General features: G+C 48.5%; 1 protein-coding gene across 2 annotated transcripts in view; it reads right to left on the bottom strand.

Moving 5' to 3' along the window:
* Positions 1–19,598, bottom strand: part of DMXL1 (Dmx like 1) — a 1,868,248-nt gene that overhangs the window by 406,033 nt on the left and 1,442,617 nt on the right. For both annotated transcript variants that reach the window (XM_069625559.1, XM_069625560.1), the window contains exons 33-34: positions 16,583–16,700; positions 848–934 (exon numbers count right to left, since the gene is read on the bottom strand). In XM_069625559.1, coding sequence (XP_069481660.1) covers positions 848–934; positions 16,583–16,700 — 205 coding nt within the window. The remainder of the gene's footprint in view (positions 1–847; positions 935–16,582; positions 16,701–19,598) is intronic.

The following is a 19,598-nucleotide window of genomic DNA, read 5'->3' as shown; positions in this document are numbered from 1 at the left end:
TGCTCGTATGCCAGCTCTGCACCCAGCTTACTCTTGAAGTTCGGGCGTGCTAATTATTTCAAGGGGCTCTGCATATTGCACAACCAGAATTTGTTTCGAGTCCACTGCGGCCATCTTGCCATCCCGCGGCCATCTGGGTTCTTTGTCTTAGTCTTCAGTCGGCCATTTTGCTTCCTCCTTTCGTCCAGCTCTGGCACACTTATTGCATGGATAACTCCGTCATGGCTCTTCTGTTGGACTTATAAAGTATAGCGGGCATGGCCGCCCATTCATACGCCTGCATGTAAAATTTCAGCGATCGTAGGCATCAGTTAACGCACTATTTAACAGGATCGTTGCAGGATCTCAGGAGCCTCGTCAGAACACGTCCTCCTACATGGCCCTCTTGGCCACGCCCCCGAGAGCCCCTTGTTATACACATGAACAAACCATGGGATTTTCCAATTGCAAAAGTGCGAGAATATGATTTCAATTGCAACAGCTCCCAATGATTCTAGCGATTGAGCACATTATGGCAAAGCCTAGTGAAGGATTCCAACAGCTTCCACATGATGTACAACTTGAGGGGAGTACTTGAGCATTTCATGGGAAATAATGCTGCTAACTGGTCATAAGGTAGCAACTGTACCCAAAGCCTATGCACAAGCCAAAACGGTTGCTTTATCCATGCTTGTTCCATGATGTATTGGGGAATATTACACATTGCTTGATACAGTAAATATGATCCATCTTGCTTACAATTTGCACTCCAAACGATTAACCATGCAGCACATTTTATATGCAATTGAAGCAAAGGTATTTGCATATCAACTATTTGTATACAACAAAACACTGGGTTTGTACTCACTTTATTGACTGCAAAAGCAGTAATGATGTCTGAATCTTTGTGGATAATCCTTGCTCTGCTCACAGGATAGCCAAGATCTGCCTCGATCTACGTAAACAAGCCATACGATAGAATATACAAATGTGAGAAAAAGAATATTAATGTTTTGTTAAAGTACAAAACACCCCCAAAAGACTATCATATTGGCACAAATATTTGCACATTTTACAACAAGCAGCTGTGTCATGAAACAATCAACCAATTAAATGATAGATAATCTGCCAATCTGGTTGTATATGGAAGCTTGGATCGCATCACCATTCTAGTTTGAAAGCATCTATGTCTAGGATGCCATAGTCTAACACACTTCTAGCTACTATGCTGAAGGCTCAAAGTATGCTGCTTCAATGGCTAAAAGAGAATGACCAGGTCATCTGGGTGCATAGGAACACTTTGTTATGGTACAATACAGCCTTCCAATTCCATAATAAGATGTTATATTGGAAAAGCTGGGTTTCAAAATGTATACTGCACGGCGTGCGAGTGACCTTTTGGAGGGGGGATAGGATTTTTGGTTTTGATTAACTGCAGGTTAAGTATGGCTTAGCTGGGAGAGAGAGACAAAGATACGTGGATTTAAGTACTCTGTTGTCTCAGAGGATTGTTATGATGAATGCTCCATTGACCGATTAAACCTGGGCTCTTCAAGACTTACAACAGTCTTCTGCGAATGGTGTTGAGCTTTCCTAGACTTTTGCCTGTTGGGATTGAGCTCACTGATGGGTGGGATCGCATGCGGTCAAAAAGGTCTGGATAGCTGGGCTGAGAACTGTCGCAAAATGAATGGGAGAGGGAGACTAAGGAAGCAACCTTGCTGAAGCGAGATTTCAACTTGCAACTTGTGAGGCAGAAGATTTTGGGGAAACTGTATTAGACCCCAGACAAAATGGTAGGGGGACGTTGTTGCACATGATGTGGTGGAGGTTGGGGGGGGGGATGTTTTTCCTAGTATTGATGTATTTTGGAGAGAGGTCCTCGATTGAATAAATGCCAGTGTTTCAAGGTGCCCGAAACATACAATAATGTGGTTGAGTGGATGTAGCAGGGGAGCGACTTATAGCTTGAAAATGTGGTTTGTTAGGCACTGGTAGTTGCTCATGAAACATTTTAAAGGTGTGGAAAACTAAGACAAAACCTCAGATTGATGTCTGGCTAAATTATCTAGATATACTGTCCACTTATGAGAAAGTAATTTGCAAGAAGAAAGATTGCTGTGATGTGTATCCAGAGATATGGTAGTCTTTTGATTACCTATGTGGATAACTCTGAAATAGTTAGTGGCTACTGTTATGCTGCATTTCAGTTGTGTGATTGTGTAAAATGAATTTTGTGATATTTGTTAATTTTTGTTATGTCTGTCCGTTTTATTCCTCATTCTAATTACATTGTTAAATACTTCTATTGTAGTAGAATGTATTTACTGACTTCGTTGACTTGTTCTCGCAGTATTTTGAAGTATGATTTATCCTGGTTTGAAGAGAACTGCATCGTACTTCTTTCTATTCTTTGTTTGGTATTGTAGTATATTTGAAAATTGTAAATAAAGCATTACAAAAAAAACAAACATTGTTTTGGTTCGGCTTTAGAAAGGGGCTACCTTCTATAGATCAGTCTTTTAGATTATCACTAGTGTTGCAGAAATGTGTATGCCTAATAAAGCAGTTCACTTATTTACTCTTTGTTGATCTCCAAACTTAATTTCCAGGCTTTGCAAATTCTTAAAAATACCACAAGACCTGCAAGTCGAATTACTTTGTTTAGCTATTTAACCGAAAAGAAGTGAGCTTGTCCCATTTTAACATTTGGCGCAGTGTTGCCACCCAGGGGCCAGCCATTGAGAATACACCAGGGGTCCTTGAGACCTCATGAATAGCAGGGTGGCCAAGAATCAGTAATAACAAATCTCTGCGTACACAAACCATACATTATCTTGAAAAGACAAATGTTTTGAAAATACAAAGTGTAATCACTCAAAACCTGTAGCATACACCATCTATTAACACTTAGTTGGTGAAAGCCAGCAAATAGCAACAGAATTAGATATGGAAGCCCCTTTATTACCAAAGAAAATTAATGAAATTGTGCAATCCATATATCTAGTAAAAACATCTTAAGTAACAGTGCATTGCAACATGAAGCACATGAAAACCTCTGCATTCATCCACTTCTACATCAGTCTGTATATCAATAAATGTATGCTAGGCAAAGTGCTAGTAAAAATGCTGAACCGTCGCCTGTACATAAATACAAAACACTCAGCAAAATAAATGTACTGTGGTAGGTCAGAAGAAGGTCACAGAGACTGACTGGTCGACTCACTGCTCATCATATTAAACAAGTACAAGTAGCCTAAGTACTACCCAGCTTTGCCCGGGATGTCCATTCTCTGATTTTTTTCATATTCCACCGAAAAAGATGAACAAATATTGTTGCTTGCCGCAAAGGTAAAATGCGATACATGTTAATTTCACTAATTAACTGAACAGCACATTTTCATTTAAATTCTCCCATGAATATCATATTTGTATGCTACTGTGATTCAAATAATTAGTGAAATTAACATGTACTGAGTTTATTGAAAAAGAAATCAATGAAAAGAAAGACGCCCTTGCTCTCTTCCAAACACAAGACAAGTTCAGCATAGACAATGCGATGATGGCAGGGAATAGTGCCCAAAACCTAGGGCTGCAGGAGCCAAAACCTAGGGCTGCAGGAGCAAGGCAGTGAGGCTCAGTGATGCTGGGCTGTGGTGCATTATTGTTCCGTTTTCTCGGTTTTCTCTGGAGAGAAGGTCAGGAAGTGGAGGCAGCTGGATGGCCGGAACTACTGACGGATGGAGAAGGTCCGGGTACCAGATCTGCCACGGCCGTGCCGGCATGATGAGGATCATCCTGCAATGGCAACGTCAGTGCGTTGATCACACGTAACCGGAGCAGAATCGGAGGGAAGGCGTACAGGAAGAGATTGCCCCACAGGAATGAGAAGGCATCCCCCAGACTACTTGGCTGAGGATATCTGATGCCAAACCTCTGGCACTTGGGGTTGGGCAGCTGTTTCGAAGAGGTCGATCTCGGGAGGACACCACCTGCTGAAGAGATGAAACACCTGTGCTTGCTGAAGTTCCCACTCGTGGCAGTACTGCAGTTTCCTGAGGAGTGAGTTGGTGCCTGCCAGGTGAAAAGGGATAAGGAACATGTCCTGAAGAATGGCCCAACACCACAGGGACTGGGCTTTCAGGGAGAGAGCAGGGGAGTGCATCCCACCCCGTTTACAGATGTAAAACAGATGTAAAACATGGTGGTGGGGTTGTCTGTGAAGATGTGCATCGTCTTCCCCTTTAGCCGAGGCTGGAACGACTTGAGGGTCCAGAAGACCGCCAGAGCTCCAGTGCGTTTATGTGCAAGTCATTATCCTCGGGTGCCAGAGGCCTCTGGCATGAGAATGTCCTGTGTGGACTCCCAAACCCCCTAGAGAGGCGTCCGTAGTGACTGTAGTCTGGTACAGGACGGGGTCTGGAAGGGACCTCCTTGAGAGATGTGGCCGCACTGACCATCACTGAAGATCTTGCTGGAATTCCCGATTGAGGGAGATCTTGTCTGGTCAAGTGCCTGTGACCTACTGCCACCTGGCATCTAAGAATTCCTGTAGAGGCTGCATCTGGAGCCTGAAAAAGGTAGGAGGACATCATGCCCAACAGGGATTTGATGGACCAGGCTGTTGCCTTGGACGCCGTCGACAGCTGCTGAATCTTCCCTAGGACGGCTTTCATCCTCTCCTCCGAGGGGGCTGCTAGGCATGAGACTGGTGAGACGGGCACCCAGGAACAGAGCGTTCTGTGATGGCACTACACAGGACTTCGGATAATTGATGGAGACTCCAAGCTAAGTCAGAAGGCGTATGGTCAACGCTATGTACTGGGTCGCCAGTGTGTGAGAGCGGGATTGAATAAGCCAGTCGTCCAGTTAAGGGTAGATGTTTATGCCCTTGCGCCGTGGTGCGTCGATATATGGGCCAACCATTTTGTGACTACCCGCAGAATTTGAATAGGTAGTGCCGTCCCTGGATGACAAAACGCAGGAACCTCTGGTGTTTACAATGAATGGGGATGTGAAAGTATAGGTCCTCCAGGTCAAGTGTTGCCAGAAAATCCCCTTCCTCCAGCTGGTCGAGCATGTGCTGCAACATGACCATTTTGAACTTTTGGGACTTTAGGTACTTGTTTAGGTGTCATGAGTTTAGGATCGTTCGCCAACCTCCAGACTTCAGATACTTTCTGGTATGGAAGAAGTAAACTCCAGGTCCCTGGAGGCGCTGAAGGACCAGTTCTATTGCCTCTATTTGCAAAATTCCTGAACCTCCTGTAGTAGTTGGGCCATGTGAAGTTCTTGATGCGTTACAGGAGGGTTGCAGGGGCACCTCTTAAAATTTTGAAGAACGTCCTGCACCAATTTGTCCCTGGTGATCTTTCTCCACTGCTCGGCAAAGTTCAATAACCAGCCTCCCAGTGAGGTGTGAAAGTGGGGGGCTGGTCCATGGCCAGATCAGGCCTGTTTGGGCATCTGTGTCTTGGAGGGTGGACGACAACGCTGCCCTCCACTGCTGTAGGCCTGCGAGCAGCCCCTGTAGGCTTCCTGGGTGGTGGAGCGGGAGGGCTGATAAGGGGTAGTGTACCCCTTGGAGGATATGGAGACTCTTCCCCTTGGGGAACGAAAGGACAGCCTCCTTTGCTGCACAGTTCCCAGAAAGCATGCTGTCTCTGTATCCATCTTGATGGCCAGGAGACTCATCGACCGCCTTCCCAAACAGGTTGTCCCCATTAAACGGCATGTCCACAATCTTTGTCTGCACGTTCGCTCTAAAATGTGTGACGTTCAGCCAACCCTGGCGCTGAAGTGCCACCCCGTTCTCCATCTGCAAGAACCCTGAGTACACCATCTCGAGCGCCACTGTAATGGTATGATATGACGCCACCTCTCCTTGTCATCAGGGAGGAAATCCAGGATGGGCCTGAGCTTGTACCAAAGCTCCCCATTGTATCGAGACAGGATGGCGAGGGAGTTGGCGGCCTTGATGGTGGAGGCCGACGTGATGCACTTACCAGCCGCATCCAGCTTCTTGCCTTCATGGGCCAGAGGCACCATGGAGGGTGACTAGGGGTTGGATGATCGATTCCTGGCAGCGGCTGACACCACCGAGTCCGGAGAAGGCAGAGACCTGAGACACATGGGTTCCAGAATCCGGGACCCGGTACTTCTTCTCAAGCCTGTCATGCTTCGATGGCGTGGTATTCGGAGACTTCATGAAAGCCAATCCGTTTTCCAAAACGTTGCCCAAGAAAGGGACTGGCAGAGCGGTCTTCCTTGAGGCCTCTGTGCTTAAAAAGGGAGCACCCCTTTTCCTGCTCTGGCACCAGATCGAAGAACTGGAGTGGAAGAAGCCAATTTCGTCTGTTGGTGAAGAACTTGCTGGCTCGCCAACATCTGGCAGTTCGCGGTCAGCATGAACATAATCCTCAAACTCATCAGTGCGATTTGCATTGGTATCAATGTCAGTGTCTGCGCAAACTGGTGCCTCTTCTACCTGGGGCAAGCCCCCAATCCTAACTTAAGAGTGACAGGTGCCCTACAGGGCAATGACAACTAATGCCTAGGTGGCCTGGATGGACTCTTGGCTGGCCTGGGTGGACTCCTGGCTGGACCAGGTATGGGAGCAGCCAGCAGCGACTGTTGAATTTCTGCCACCAAAGTATGCTGGGTGGTTAGGATGTCCAGTGACATATCCGATGGTGCAGGAAGGGGTGCAAATGGATCGGCCCGTGTAGGAGCCGGGCTGAAACCCCTTGGAAGTTCAAACAGCTGAAATGGCTCTTGAAACGGTCACCCTTCCTGAGACATAGGTCCCTGGCCTCCCTCATGGTCTGAATAGAAGTATTCTGGAAGGTTTTCCTCAGAACTGGTGTATACATGCAGAGATTACCTCAGAAATCCGACAGAAACTCAAGGAGACACCTTGGTGGGTCTGGTAAGGAAATCCGTGGGTGCAAGCAAGCATTTCAATCTGCCCTAATCCTGCAGGAAGGAGGCCATGATGGGAATTTGCAGAATAGGTGCAGCTGAAGATGAGATTGTGGTCGGGAGCGCTGATGGAGGCCTAGGAGGTTGGATGAGGCATGACTGCAACCGGAGGCAACGTCAGAGGCCTTCTCCTGCTCAATCCAAGCCACAAAGTCTCCTGTAGTGATCCTTCTTGGTCTTCGAAGAGTAACCGCGTATTTGATCCGGGTGAAGACAAAGGCATTTGAGGTGCCAATCCTTGATGAAAATGTTCTTCAGGCCTCAGGACTCATAGGCCCTGCAGAGACTTTTCTTCGCCACATCAGACATGGTCGAGGTGAAGATGTAGGCCCAAGCCTGGGCCTGCTGGAGTCACAGAGAGAAGATGCAATGATGAAAGAGACATTCTTTGCTGACAACGGGTCCCCGCTGCCGGTGGTCCCCGCATGACGGTTGATGAAGAGATGAAAAAAAACATCTGAAAAAAGGATACATTTCAAAGAGAGAAGCACAAGGACTCTAGAAACATGCGACACAATCTGAAGATGGCCACCAGGGTGGATCTTAGGAGATTGAGTGTCATTGGCTAAGGGCAGTATGACCCAAAGGACACCAATAGGCTATAAAGGAGACCAGCAGTTTTCAACTTAAATTGAAACTTTCTTTTTACCCAGGATTCCCAGCCTGACGGCAGGGAATATTCATGAGCATGTGAATTCATGCAAGACCCCATGCTGGGGAAGACTTCAGCTTCTTGCTTCAGGTTTCTTGTTTCAGCTTCTGACAAGGAGGTGAGTGTGAGGTCCCCTGTTATACAAAACAATCCCCATTCACAGCCAGGCTCAGCCAGCCAATCACGCACAAGTGCATTCAGGCCATGCACCCAAACCAGACACCCACAACACAAGATGTGGATTGGGGGCACCTTCCCAGCCTTTCACAGCACTACACTGCATTCACTGTAGTTTCAGTCAGGGCTAGCTCAGGCATTGTGACACACAACCAAAACCAGACAACCACAGCACAGAATGTGAATTGACCCATACTCCTTTCATACAGGTCCCACCTCAAGGGTATACCCACAACATGCAGTCCCTGTGAAGGCTCCAGCCAGTTTGGCAGGAGGCAGCCCTAGCGCCATATATGGTGCTTCCACCTAACAGCCATTCGGGGGAAGGGAACAGAGCCAGGGCGTTTCAGGACTTTGAGAAACAAGGGTTAAAAGCAAAAGAAACCAAGAGGCTACAGTGACCATCTGCCCTTGTGTAGGAATAATACAGTTACTCACTGTAGTGACTACCTTACTCCTAGTCCTTCATAAAAAGCATACATTTTTTCAAAAATGTGTCCTTCCTCTCTTTACGCGGGGAACCGCACGCGGCCGTAACACCGCCCCTTTCATCTCCGCCCAGCGCATCGTCCATCAGTCCTTTTCTATTGCCAGGTCTATGAACTTTAAGCAATAACAGGGGAAACGTTTTTATAGGGGACGGCGGGGGGGCGTATGGAGGAAAGGGGACTAAGGACTAGGAGTAAGGTAGTCACTACGGTGACTAACTTTATTATACTCCTACATCCGTCTCCTTTCCTCCATACTTATGGGAGATTCCCAAGCACTCCTCACAGGAATTACGGGTGGATGGAAACTCCTTGATGAAACAGGTTCCTAAGCACAGCTTGACCGAACTGAGTATCAGCCCTGGAACTCAGGTCCAAACAGTAATGCTTACAAAAAGCTGATGGGGAGGCCCACGTAGCAGCTTTCATGATGGTTTCCCAGAGAACATATTTTTGGAAGGCAAAGGCAGCTGCCTTGCCCCACACAAGAGGAGCATGAATTCCCTTTGGGGCCTGAAGACCATGAATGGTATACGCCTCAGAAATACAGGCAGCGATCCATCGCGAGATGGTCGCTTTCGAGGCTGGCTTTCCTTGCGGATTTACAAAGGTCACAAAAAGCTGCGAAGAGTTCCTAAGCTCAGATGTTCTGTCCAGATAGAATTTAAGGGCTCTTCTAACGTCCAGGCAGTGCAGAACCCTTTCGGCCTCTGAGACCGTGTCTGGGAAGAAGACAGGCAATGAAATTCAAATGAAAATCAGAGACCACCTTCGAAAGAAAGGCAGGATTTGTCCACAGGACAACCTTATCCTTATGAAAAGTAAGTAATGGATGCTCCACCGACAAGGCCTGAAGCTCACTTACACGCCTTGCCGATGTCACAGCAATCAAAAAGGACACTTTCCAGGAAAAGTACTTAAAATTGACAGTAGCCATGGCCTCAAAAGGCTTATGACACAAAGCTGTAAGGACCACATTCAAATCCCACCTTGGATGCAGGTTGCGAACAGGAGGATAAAGATGCATCAGGCCCGCAAAGTGTCTTTTAATGACTGGATTAGACAGTGAAAACAAGCACTGGTCAGTGGACAAATAAGCGGCAACAGCCGATAAATAAGTCCTGCCGGACAAGACATGGATGCCAGACTCTGCCAGATGTGAAACAAAGGACAGGAACATGTCGATGGTAGCCTCCCTAAGGTCCAGCTGCTTAGCCAAACACCAGTGGCACAAACAAAGCCATTTACTTCTATACTGAGATCTTTTCTTGTAGAGGGCTTCCTGGCCGCCTGAATGAAGTGCATGTTATCCGCGGACAAATTGAAACGCTCTAAAGATCTGAACGATTGTGGGGAGGGGTGCCACAGCTGCTGATCGCTCTGATGAAGCAGATCGGGGACCAGCGGAAGCTTGAGCGGCAGGCACACCGATGGATGCAGAGGCTCCGAAAACCAAAACCTGGCTTGCCACCAAGAGGCTATGAACAGCAGGGAGCAATTCAGTGTGTTCCTTAGCTTGCAAAGTGCCCGATGGATCAGACAAAGGGGCGGAAAAGCGTAGGTCTTCATGTTGTGCCATGGTATCTCGAGAGCATCCCCCAGTGAGGAGGCTCCGAGCCCGTTCCTGGAGGCATACAGGTGAAGCTTCCTGTTAGTAGACATTGCAAAAAGGTCCACTTCTGGAGTGCCCCAACAGCGAAAGATATCCGAGAGGATCTAGTAGCTGACAATTGCTCGTCAGCTGAGGGCATCTGCAGTGAAATTCAGCTGGCCCAGGATGTGTACTGCTACCAGCCAGATGCAATGCCAAATGGCCCATTCCCATATCTGAATGGCAAGATCCACAAGAGGAGGAGACCTGGTACCCCCCAGCTTGTTGATATAGAACATTGACACTGCATTGTCCGTGCGGACACGGATCATCCTGTTGATAATGCCTGGTTTGAATGCTTTCAGCGCCAGGAATATCGCCAAGAGCTCCAGATAATGTATATATAGCTGTCTGTCCTGTGGCGACCAAAGATCGAAAACCTGAAGATGATCCAGCGTCGCACCCCAACCCAAAAGGGAGGAAACCATTGTGACTGTCAAAAGTGGGCAAGGGCCCTGGAAGGGAGCGCCCACCGACATACTGTGGAGGGACGACCACCACAAGAGGTCCGCCCTCATGAAAGGTGGAACCAATATCATTTTGGAATCTGGGTCCACTGCTTGAAGCCATGAGCTCCGAAAAGCCATCTGTGTCCGCCTCATCTTGAGACGAGCAAGAGGAAGAGCTAGCACGCACAAAGCCATGAGGCCCAGAAGCCTCTGGAACCACCAGGCTGACATGCTCTCCGAATGCACAAACACCTGACACGTGGCCAACAGATCTGCCATTCTGTCCCCAGTCAGGTACACTCTGCAATCAATTGTGTTCCAACGAAAACCCAGGAAGATCAAGTCCTGACTGACCTTCATGGAGGATTTCCACCAGTTCACAGACAGCCCAAGGTCGAACAAGAGCTGGAGGAGAGACTGAAGGTTGTTCAAGGCTTTCAGTGGACAAGGACTGCGCAGCAGCCAATCGTCCAAATACAGATACACATGGATACCCTGTAGCCGAAGATAAGCTGCGATGACCGACATCTTCGTAAAGACACGCAGTGTAGAGCTGAGACCAAACGGGAGCACATGAAACTGGAAATGCTCCTGCCCCTTGGAAAACCGTAGGTATTTTCGATGCATCCCAAAGGTCCACCACGCTGAGCCAGTCACCCTTCTGCAGAGAGGACTTTATCTGACAGGGGGTGATCATCTTGAATTTCTCTTGGGGCAGAGAAAGGTTGAACTGGGAAAGGTCTAGGATGGTGCGCAGGCCAGCCTGGTTGGGTTTGGGCACCATAAACAGACAGGAGTAGAAGCCCTCCCCTCGCTCCCCTAGGGGAATCGGTTCCACCGCCTTGAGATCCAGAAGCTTCTGGACTTCGGCTCTGAGGGAAGGCGTCCCCGACTGCTGGAAGGGAGTATTGAAGGGTGGGGTAGGGGAAGGGGCAAGCGGAAGCCCGCTCGAGCAACGGACAAGATCCACCGATCCTCTGTGATGGTCTGCCATGCCTCCCAGTGAGACGCAATGCGTCCTCCTACCAGGGTCTCGTGCGAGTGCCGAAAAACATAATTTAGCAGGTTTCTCAGTGGCGAGACCCCCAGATCCTGAGGAGGAAGCAGAGGACCGAGAGAAAAATCGGCCTCGCTGCTGACGCCGATGGGAGTTTCCAGCTTGAGGATCGCCTCTACGTGTCTTTCGATCCAGAAACCCCCGAAAACCAGAGGAGGACCGAAGCTGCAAGGGCGTTCTCTGAGCCCTGAAAGGAGGTTTCACCCTAACGGACAGAGACTTGGCTGTCTGGGTGCTGTCCTTAGTCTTAGTCGGCTCTACATCTGTTGACGAATGGAACAGTTCTTTGCCGTCAATGGGCAGGTCCAGAACTTTATCCTGAACCTCCTTGGAAAACTTTGTGGCATGAAGCCAAGCCTGACGAGAGTTGTCCACGTCAAGCATGAGGCCCCGAGCTGAGGTGTCGGCATGATGCACCGCAGCCTCAAGCATATCCTACGCCAGGACTCTGGCATCTGACAAGCCAGCCTTAAAATCATCCAGCTTGTCCACAGGAATGAACTCCTCAAATTCCGATAGACCTTTCCACATTTTCATATTCGTCCCCGCTAATATGAGCTCTGCGTTCGCCTGGCGCAACTGTAGGGCCGAATTAGCAAAGATCTTCCTCCCGAAAGAGTCAAGCATCTTGTCCTCTTTGGCCAGAACCTGAGCCGCCGCTGTAGACGATGCTGAAGCCGGTCTGGATTGTAGCGTGGCGGCCGCCACCATTGTGGAGGAAGGGAGGGGGCAAGAAGCTAAGGTTACCTCCTCCGAAATATGAAGCCTATAACGAGCATCAATTTTTTGTTAACGTGCAGCCCAGAGTGTGGCTTATCCCAGACCTTGCGGACCTCGGCCAAAATGTCCTTCTGGAAGAACAAGCCGGTGCGCTCCTGAGGAGACTAGGTGAACACCCCAGAAAGCACCCCTTCTTGTGGAGGGGGTGCCTCAGGTACTGGAACATCCAGAAGAGGCATCATGTCCAGTACCCGGTCCTGGAACGCCCAAACAGAGCGGGGCCAGTCATCGCCATCCTGATCCCCTGTGTGTCATCCAACACATCCGGATCTACCTGCGTCACATCTGGCTCTGCCCAAAACTTGTCTATTGGAGACAAGGGAGGCAGGGGCGGTAGGGCTGGAGGTGGGCCAAACGGTAGAGGTGGAACAGCTGCCGGAACAACCAGTGCTACGACAGGAACCGTCGGCACAGGATTCGGCACTGGAGGGCAGATTTCCTTAAAAAGACCTCTGAAATACTCCTTCATGGGGTGTTAAGGAGAATTCTCTCTGAGGCTGAATTTCCTAACCTAGTGAGTCCCCCAGCAGCTTTGCTGGATTTCTGGAGTTTGTGTTTTTCTCCTGCCAAGAGTGAGACTCTTTTTCGCCCACTTTTGGACATGATTTATGGTGTTCCTTTGACTGTTAATGTGTTTTATGGGCTATGGGGTCCTTTACTCCATAGGGTCTCATTTTTCTCCCATGTGTGTTACACAGCACCCTCCGTGCAGTAACACAGGGGTGTCATAGTGACACCCCACCATAGACTCCATACCCTGGGACTGACTACTGTCTCCCAGGGCATGTAAAGTCACCATTGGCTTTACTAGTCCCAAATTATGAACAGAAACCAGTACAAACCATCATATTGTGGACATACTGGTCGGGGCAATTCAATTGCCCCGGGGTCTGTTAATCGAGGGGGCAGGTCTCCGTCCTCCCTGATCGAGTTTTGGCTGGTGGCAGTGGATACTATTTTTTATATTCGACCGCGAATATATCCCTATGGGATTTTCCTATTGTTCGAGGCTACCAACTTTAATTATTTAATTCTCATAGCCTCGAACATACCGCCGGTTTATTTATTTAATATTAATTCGCCGGTTGGTATTTTTTGCCAGGACTCGATTCTAAAATGGCGTTTGTGTTCTCTTCTGTGACTCCAACCCAAGTCGAGCCCTTTGTTCCACTTTTTGGCGGGCTTCTCCACAGAAGCCTCCAAAAGTGGTGCCACTCTGTCTGGGTACCACAGGGGGTGTGGGAGGGGGTTTAGGCACCCTGGACTGAGTTACCTTGGTAACTCAAGTCGCACTCTTGTGTGATTGACCCAAGTGGAGAGCCGGCCGGCTCACCACTTAGCAAGTTTGATTGACAGCTAGGCTGAGTGAATGGGGGTGTGCTGCATAAAAGCAGGGCTTTGGGGACTGGAACTTCAGAAGTCGCCACAGGACCTGAGAATCCGACGAGGGAGAAGCTGAGCCGACCTACCACGACGACACCACCAGTGGAGCCCTGCGGAACCGACTCACCACTTCCCGACGACAGAGAAGATCTCCCGGCTGGAGAGGCTTCTTCCCCTGACTGGTGGGCACAACCAGTTTACCTTCTTCTCTTCGCATCCCAGGCCGTCTTGTGGTCGAATTGCCCGTGCCAAGCACCCCTGCAACCGGATAGCCACTTACCACTGGACCGCGAATAAAAGGACAGCTCCTTTTACCTGAGAACTCTGCAGCTGGTTTCTTCCCTGGCAGTGCAACGGACTCCTGTCTTCCTCCCCGACGAGATCCTCTCTTCCCCCGGACGAAGCACCGACTTGCATCCGCTGCCAGGAACAACTGCCTATGCTGGAGTATTTTCACCACTTTAAGGTATCGTGTCCGCCAGGCCTCCATTTCTAAAGATTGCTACAAGGTAATAATAATCCCTTAACCTTCTGGACTGGGCTGGCCGCCTTGACCTTCTAAATGGTCCCTTTCTTTGGTCCAACTCTTTTTGAACCTTTTCAAGACTTTTGTGCACTGCAACCGTGTGACCTTGGACACATTTCGTTTTGATCCTCTTAAAGTGGATCCGGCCTACTGAACTCTAAACTCATGGTTTTACTTTGCCCTCCTCTCTTGTTGTGTTCTTGCAAAAGTGTTGGGATCTGTTTCAATTTATACTCTGCTTTTCTCTCCCTTTTAAAACGAATTATTAGAGTGCCATCTGCGTTAAGTGCTCACGCTGTCTGAAAATAAGTGGGGCTTTACTAAAGAATTGTCGAATATTCTTTTAAGGGAGTGTACATCTTTTAGTGACCGTGTTTTTGAATTGCTTACCATTAGTGCCTGTGTGTTTTTCATGATGTGGTTTTAAATAAATAATTATATCTCTTTTACACCAAGCCCTGGTCAGTGTTTACTTGTTCTACTATGTTCTTTTGACCTATTGTGACTACTCTGTATACTGCCTAACTCTTCTTGGGGGAAGTCTGACTGCTCAGCCACAGCTACCAAGTGAATCTGTGTGGTACAGACTGCTACCAAGTGCGTTTACTGCCAAACAATTAGCCTCTAAAAGAGGAACCTCGGCCACGCCGGTAACAGAGGAATTACGGTCAGCGACCTCACTCTGTGACCCCTCGACAGACCAGGTATCACCACCAGGGCGGGAATGATGAGGAATCCACCTCACTGACAAGACCTTAACAGGCCTCTTAGTTCTGTCGGTCACCTTAGCCTCAGACAGAGGAACCTCGTACCCGAGTCCGGTACCAGCTCCCTCACGAGGGGCCTCGAACCTTGGTTTGGTAAAGAAAGCCTCTACCGAGGCCTCAGGGCGCGCCCCGGTGTCTGTATGGGAAGCTCCAGACCACGAGACCTCAAAGCAAGCTCCGGTACCCCCAGCCTCAGTATAACTGGGCTGCTGAATAACCCCAACAGGAGGGGCCTCGGATTGTAATCCGGTGTCGGCAGCCCCCTCACGGAGGCCCTCGGAGAAAACTCTGGTACCTTTTTTAGGCAGGAAAGGCACCTCAGGGGAAACCCCGGTAACAGAGCTTTTGAAGCCCCTCCCGGACCGAGAAGACTCCGGGAAGGAGTCCCCCAGTCGGGGTGCCCTAAAAACAAAAGAACTTACCGGGCGTCTCTTCTTCTCGACGATGAAACTATGAAAATGCAGGGGAGGTACGCGCTGAAACACCTCATCCCACCGCTCCAACAACGTTGAAGTGCCCGGACCGAAAGGGAATCGCAGTAGAAGCACGAGTCCCACCGGTGATCCGGACCCAAACACTCCAAACAAAGAGGATGGGGATCCGCCCTAGCGAAGCGTTGCTCACAAGAAGAACAAGAAGGAAAATCTGACCGAACCGGCATAGATGGACTACTACGCAACCGCTAAACCGGAGCAAGAGGGAAGGAGGCTTGAAGGAAAAAATCTTACGCAGATGCAAGTGCGTCCAGTCCACAACATGCGGAGAAAAGGACTGATCGGCGATGCGCTGGGCGGAGCTAAGGAGGGCAGGGTTACAGCCGCGTGCGGTACCCTGCGTAAAAAGAGAGGAAGGACACATTTTTGAAAAATATGATGCTTTTTACTAAGTGCTCCGGTCCCATCCCACAGGACGGAGGAATGTCCCATAAGTATGGAGGAAAGGGGACGGGACGTAGGAGTATCAATAGATTCCCAAGTCAGGGCTCGGGTATCCCAGAAATGGAGGATACCCAGAGCCACTGTCAAGTCAGCATGTAACTGCCACCAGCCCATTGCCTGCTCTGTGGGCAGCACACGTGGCTAAAAACATACACTAGGGGTGCAAGGGTCCAAACTGGACTCCTGTGCAGAAAACATCAACAGAGAAGTGGCAGGACAGGGACGAAGAGGCTCTGTCCCTCCAAAAGAATTTCTAGCATCACACCGCTTCGGCCCACTTATTTCAGCGCCATGCCGCGTTCAGAGGCGATATGTTTTGCGCTTAAGTGTCGGACCATAACCACTTACCCCCGGCTGGGTTTACCATGGGATTATAAGTGGTGGTAGGGTGGTGTAAGTACCCATTGATGGACTCCATTGGGGATTTCTGGCCAAATTACTGAGTGGTAATTCTGCCGATGGAGGGAAAGTGAAGAATTTTTCACACTGGATGTAAACTCTCCATGTTTCCTCAAAAAATTGGCACAATTACCACTCAGTAATTTCATCAAAAGTTGTACTTTGGCAGTGCAGAAAAAATTAAGGTAATTCTGTTACCGCCCAAAACAGTGTCGGTAACGTAATTAGCTCCACTTTTTCCCGCACCGCCAAACTCGGAATGAGGCCCAATGTCTTCTGTAATGGAGTTCGATCTCTAAGAAAACAGCAATAAAAATAAGAAATGCATGGCACCAAGCAAGATGCAATAACAAACCTCATTTAGTTCTCTTTTCTTTGTGAATATGTTTCTGATAAAGATTTCCTGAACCTCCTCTTGTTTTACAAGGTACTGCCATAGTCTTATCACTGGTAATGCGGTGTGATGCTTGGATCTGTAGACAAAAAAAAGCACATAGTATTATACATTACGTTATGCTATAACTTGACAAGACGAAAACACAGTAAACCGATCATTTAAATGCATTCTGAAATCTGCACAGCATTAAACACAAGAGTTCAGCGAACTAATTCTTCCTGCAGTTGGGAGAACAGCAGAATATTCTTCAAGCGAACACTGTACAATTTCTAAATGATCTAAAGTGCCCACTGGTCAAAGGCATGTGTCCTCCCTCTGGAAGAAGAATGCAGTGAGGAGGCTAATGTGGAGTATTGATTCCTCAAGGAGCACCAGCTGTGCAACAGGCCCTTCCAGTCCCACCCACCCTCCCAATCTCTGCTAGATCAGAGTTTGCACTGTGCATCAAAATCTAAAACACTTCAATGGGGTATGTGCCATCAATCTTTACTTCAAACAATCAAATAGAGTGTCTTTATTTGGAAATAATATCCATAAAAGAATATAATAAAAACAGTGAAGGGAATCATTGAAGCGAATGAGTTATCACTGGGCCCTTCTTATAAGGTTCCACTGAGGGGTAGGCCTTACCCCTCAGTTTTGGCTCCAGGCTTTCCTATGGCAGCACCCCCCAGCGTATGTGGTGTGCGGTCAGGACCCCTAGATGCCCTTTAGCAATGTCGTTTTGGGTTAACTGCGAGTCACCAGGCCCACATGTGTAGGACTACTTATCCTCTTTACTGTTTTGTATTTATTGTTTTTATATAGCGCTTTACTCCAAAGCGCGTTACAATTTAACAAAAACAATACATAGAACATGAAAACAGTAGAAGCAAATTACAAAATATGAATCAAACCAGTAAAACAGTATGTAGAACAATTTGCCTATGAGGAGATAGAAGAAAGGAGGGGGTGGGGAAGGGAAAGGAAGAAGGAGGGAGAATGTGGAATAGAGTGAGAAAGTAAGAAGAGGGGAGGACATAGGAGAGAAAGGGAGCAAGTAAGAAGGGGGTACTAGACGGGAGAGAGAGAAAGGTTAAGGGGGATAAAGGAGTCAGGGTGGGGAATGGAGAAGGCGGGATTTCAAGGAGGCGCGCAAGGAGGAAAAGGTGGGGATGGAGTGGATAGAAGGAGGTAGGGAGTTCCAGTGTAGGTGGGCAAGGAGCTGAAAGGAGCAGAAACGAGAAGAGGCACATGGGGGCGGGGAAACAAAGTAGGAAGAGATTGGCAGATCAGAGAGAGCGAGAGGGGGTGTAGAATGAAAGAGAGGAGAGATGCGGGGGGCAAAGTCATGTAGAGATTTAAAGACAAGACAGAGGAAGTGAAATTTAATTTTGGAGTGGAAAGGAAGCCAGCCAAGGGAAGAGAGTGAGTTGGAGATGGAGTCGTGAGGTGAGAGAAGACAGAGGGTACGAATAGCAGAGTGGTAGAGGAATTTGAGGGGGGCGAGATAGGAAGCAGGGAGTCAGAAAAGGAGAGAACAACAATAGAAGAGACGAGAGAAGATGAGGGAGGAGATTAAAAGTTTGGTAGCATGGAAGGTGAGCGAAGAGTGGACTTTACGAATATCGAAAAGGTGGTAGCGACATGCGCGAGAGGTGAGAAATATGGTAGGTAAAGGAGAGGGAAGAGTCAAAGTGAATGCCTAGATTACTAGCATGGGTAGAGATCGGAAGATTAGAAGGGGGAAAATGAATAGAAGGAGTGGGAGAGGGAGGCGGAAGCGTGTTGGAGGGAAAGAATAAGACTTCAGTCTTATCAGTGTTGAGAGAGAGATAGTGGGATGACATCCAGTTTTTAATGGCGGTAAGACATCCTTCACCCCTGACTGATGTAAGTCAGGGGTGAAGGAAGAAAAGGAGAGGAAAAGCTGGGTGTCATCTCATAGAAATGGTGAGAAATCCCAAAGGAAGAGATGATAGGGGCGATGAGGGAGGTGTAAAGAGAGAATAAAAGGGGTCAGAGAACAGAGCCTTGGGGAACACTGTAGTCCAGGGGGAGAGTAGGGAAGGTTCAACCTTCCCAAGAGACAGCAAAAGAGTGGTGAGAGAGGTAAGAGGAAAGCCAATTGAGGAAAGAGCCCTTGAAACCAAAGGAGGAAAGAGTATTGAGAAGTAAGGGGTGATCGACAGTGTCGAAGGCACCAGAGAGGTCGAGGAGGACGAGGACTGAGGATTGCTTTGTGTAGCGAGTGGTGAGAAGGGAGTTAAGAACGTTAAGGCCTTTAAGTATTTTAGAGAGAAAAGTAAGAAGCGAGATTGGACGGAAGTTGGATGCAAGAAGGGGATTAGCAGAAGGCTTCTTCAGGATAGGGATGGTAGTGGCGTGCTTGAAGGCAGAAGGGAAGGTGGCAGAGGAGAGACAGATATTGAAGGAGGTTAGGTAGGGAATGAGAGGAGGGTAAATCTTAGGAATAAGAAGGGTGGGGAGGGGATCTGAAGGGGTGGCGATAGGATGGGATTTGGTCAGGGGGAGAGAGATGTCAGAAGGAGTGATTGGAGAGAATTCAGACATGCAAGTCGAAGGGGAGTGGAAGGATATGGGGGAGGCAAGGAATAGGAAGGAGAGCAGTTAATGTTTTGGCAAAGAGAATTTTGGCAGAGAAAAAGTCAGCAAAATCAGAAGGGGAGACGTAGATGAGAGGTCAGGAGTGGGAGGAGAGAGAAGACGAGAAAGGGTTTGAAAGATACAGCGAGGATCAGAGGGTTGGGAGTGAAGGAGGTTTGAATAGTAGGATCGTTTAGCCAAGTTAAGGCAGGAATCATATAGAGAGTGGTAAGAGAAATGGGAGGTTTGGTTAGAAAGAGTGGGGAATTTGAGCCAGCGACACTCGAGGCGACAGAGGAGACGACGCATGGACAGGAGGTGAGGGAAGAGCCAGGGTTGGGAAGGTTTCGGAGTAGGGCGGAAAGACGAGAGGGGGTAAAGTTGATCG

This window comes from Ambystoma mexicanum, chromosome 6p, assembly GCF_040938575.1.
Source record: "Ambystoma mexicanum isolate Mex_15411 chromosome 6p, UKY_AmexF1_1, whole genome shotgun sequence".
NCBI classification, from domain to species: domain Eukaryota; kingdom Metazoa; phylum Chordata; class Amphibia; order Caudata; family Ambystomatidae; genus Ambystoma; species Ambystoma mexicanum.
This window is presented reverse-complemented; position numbering and strand designations above follow the sequence as displayed.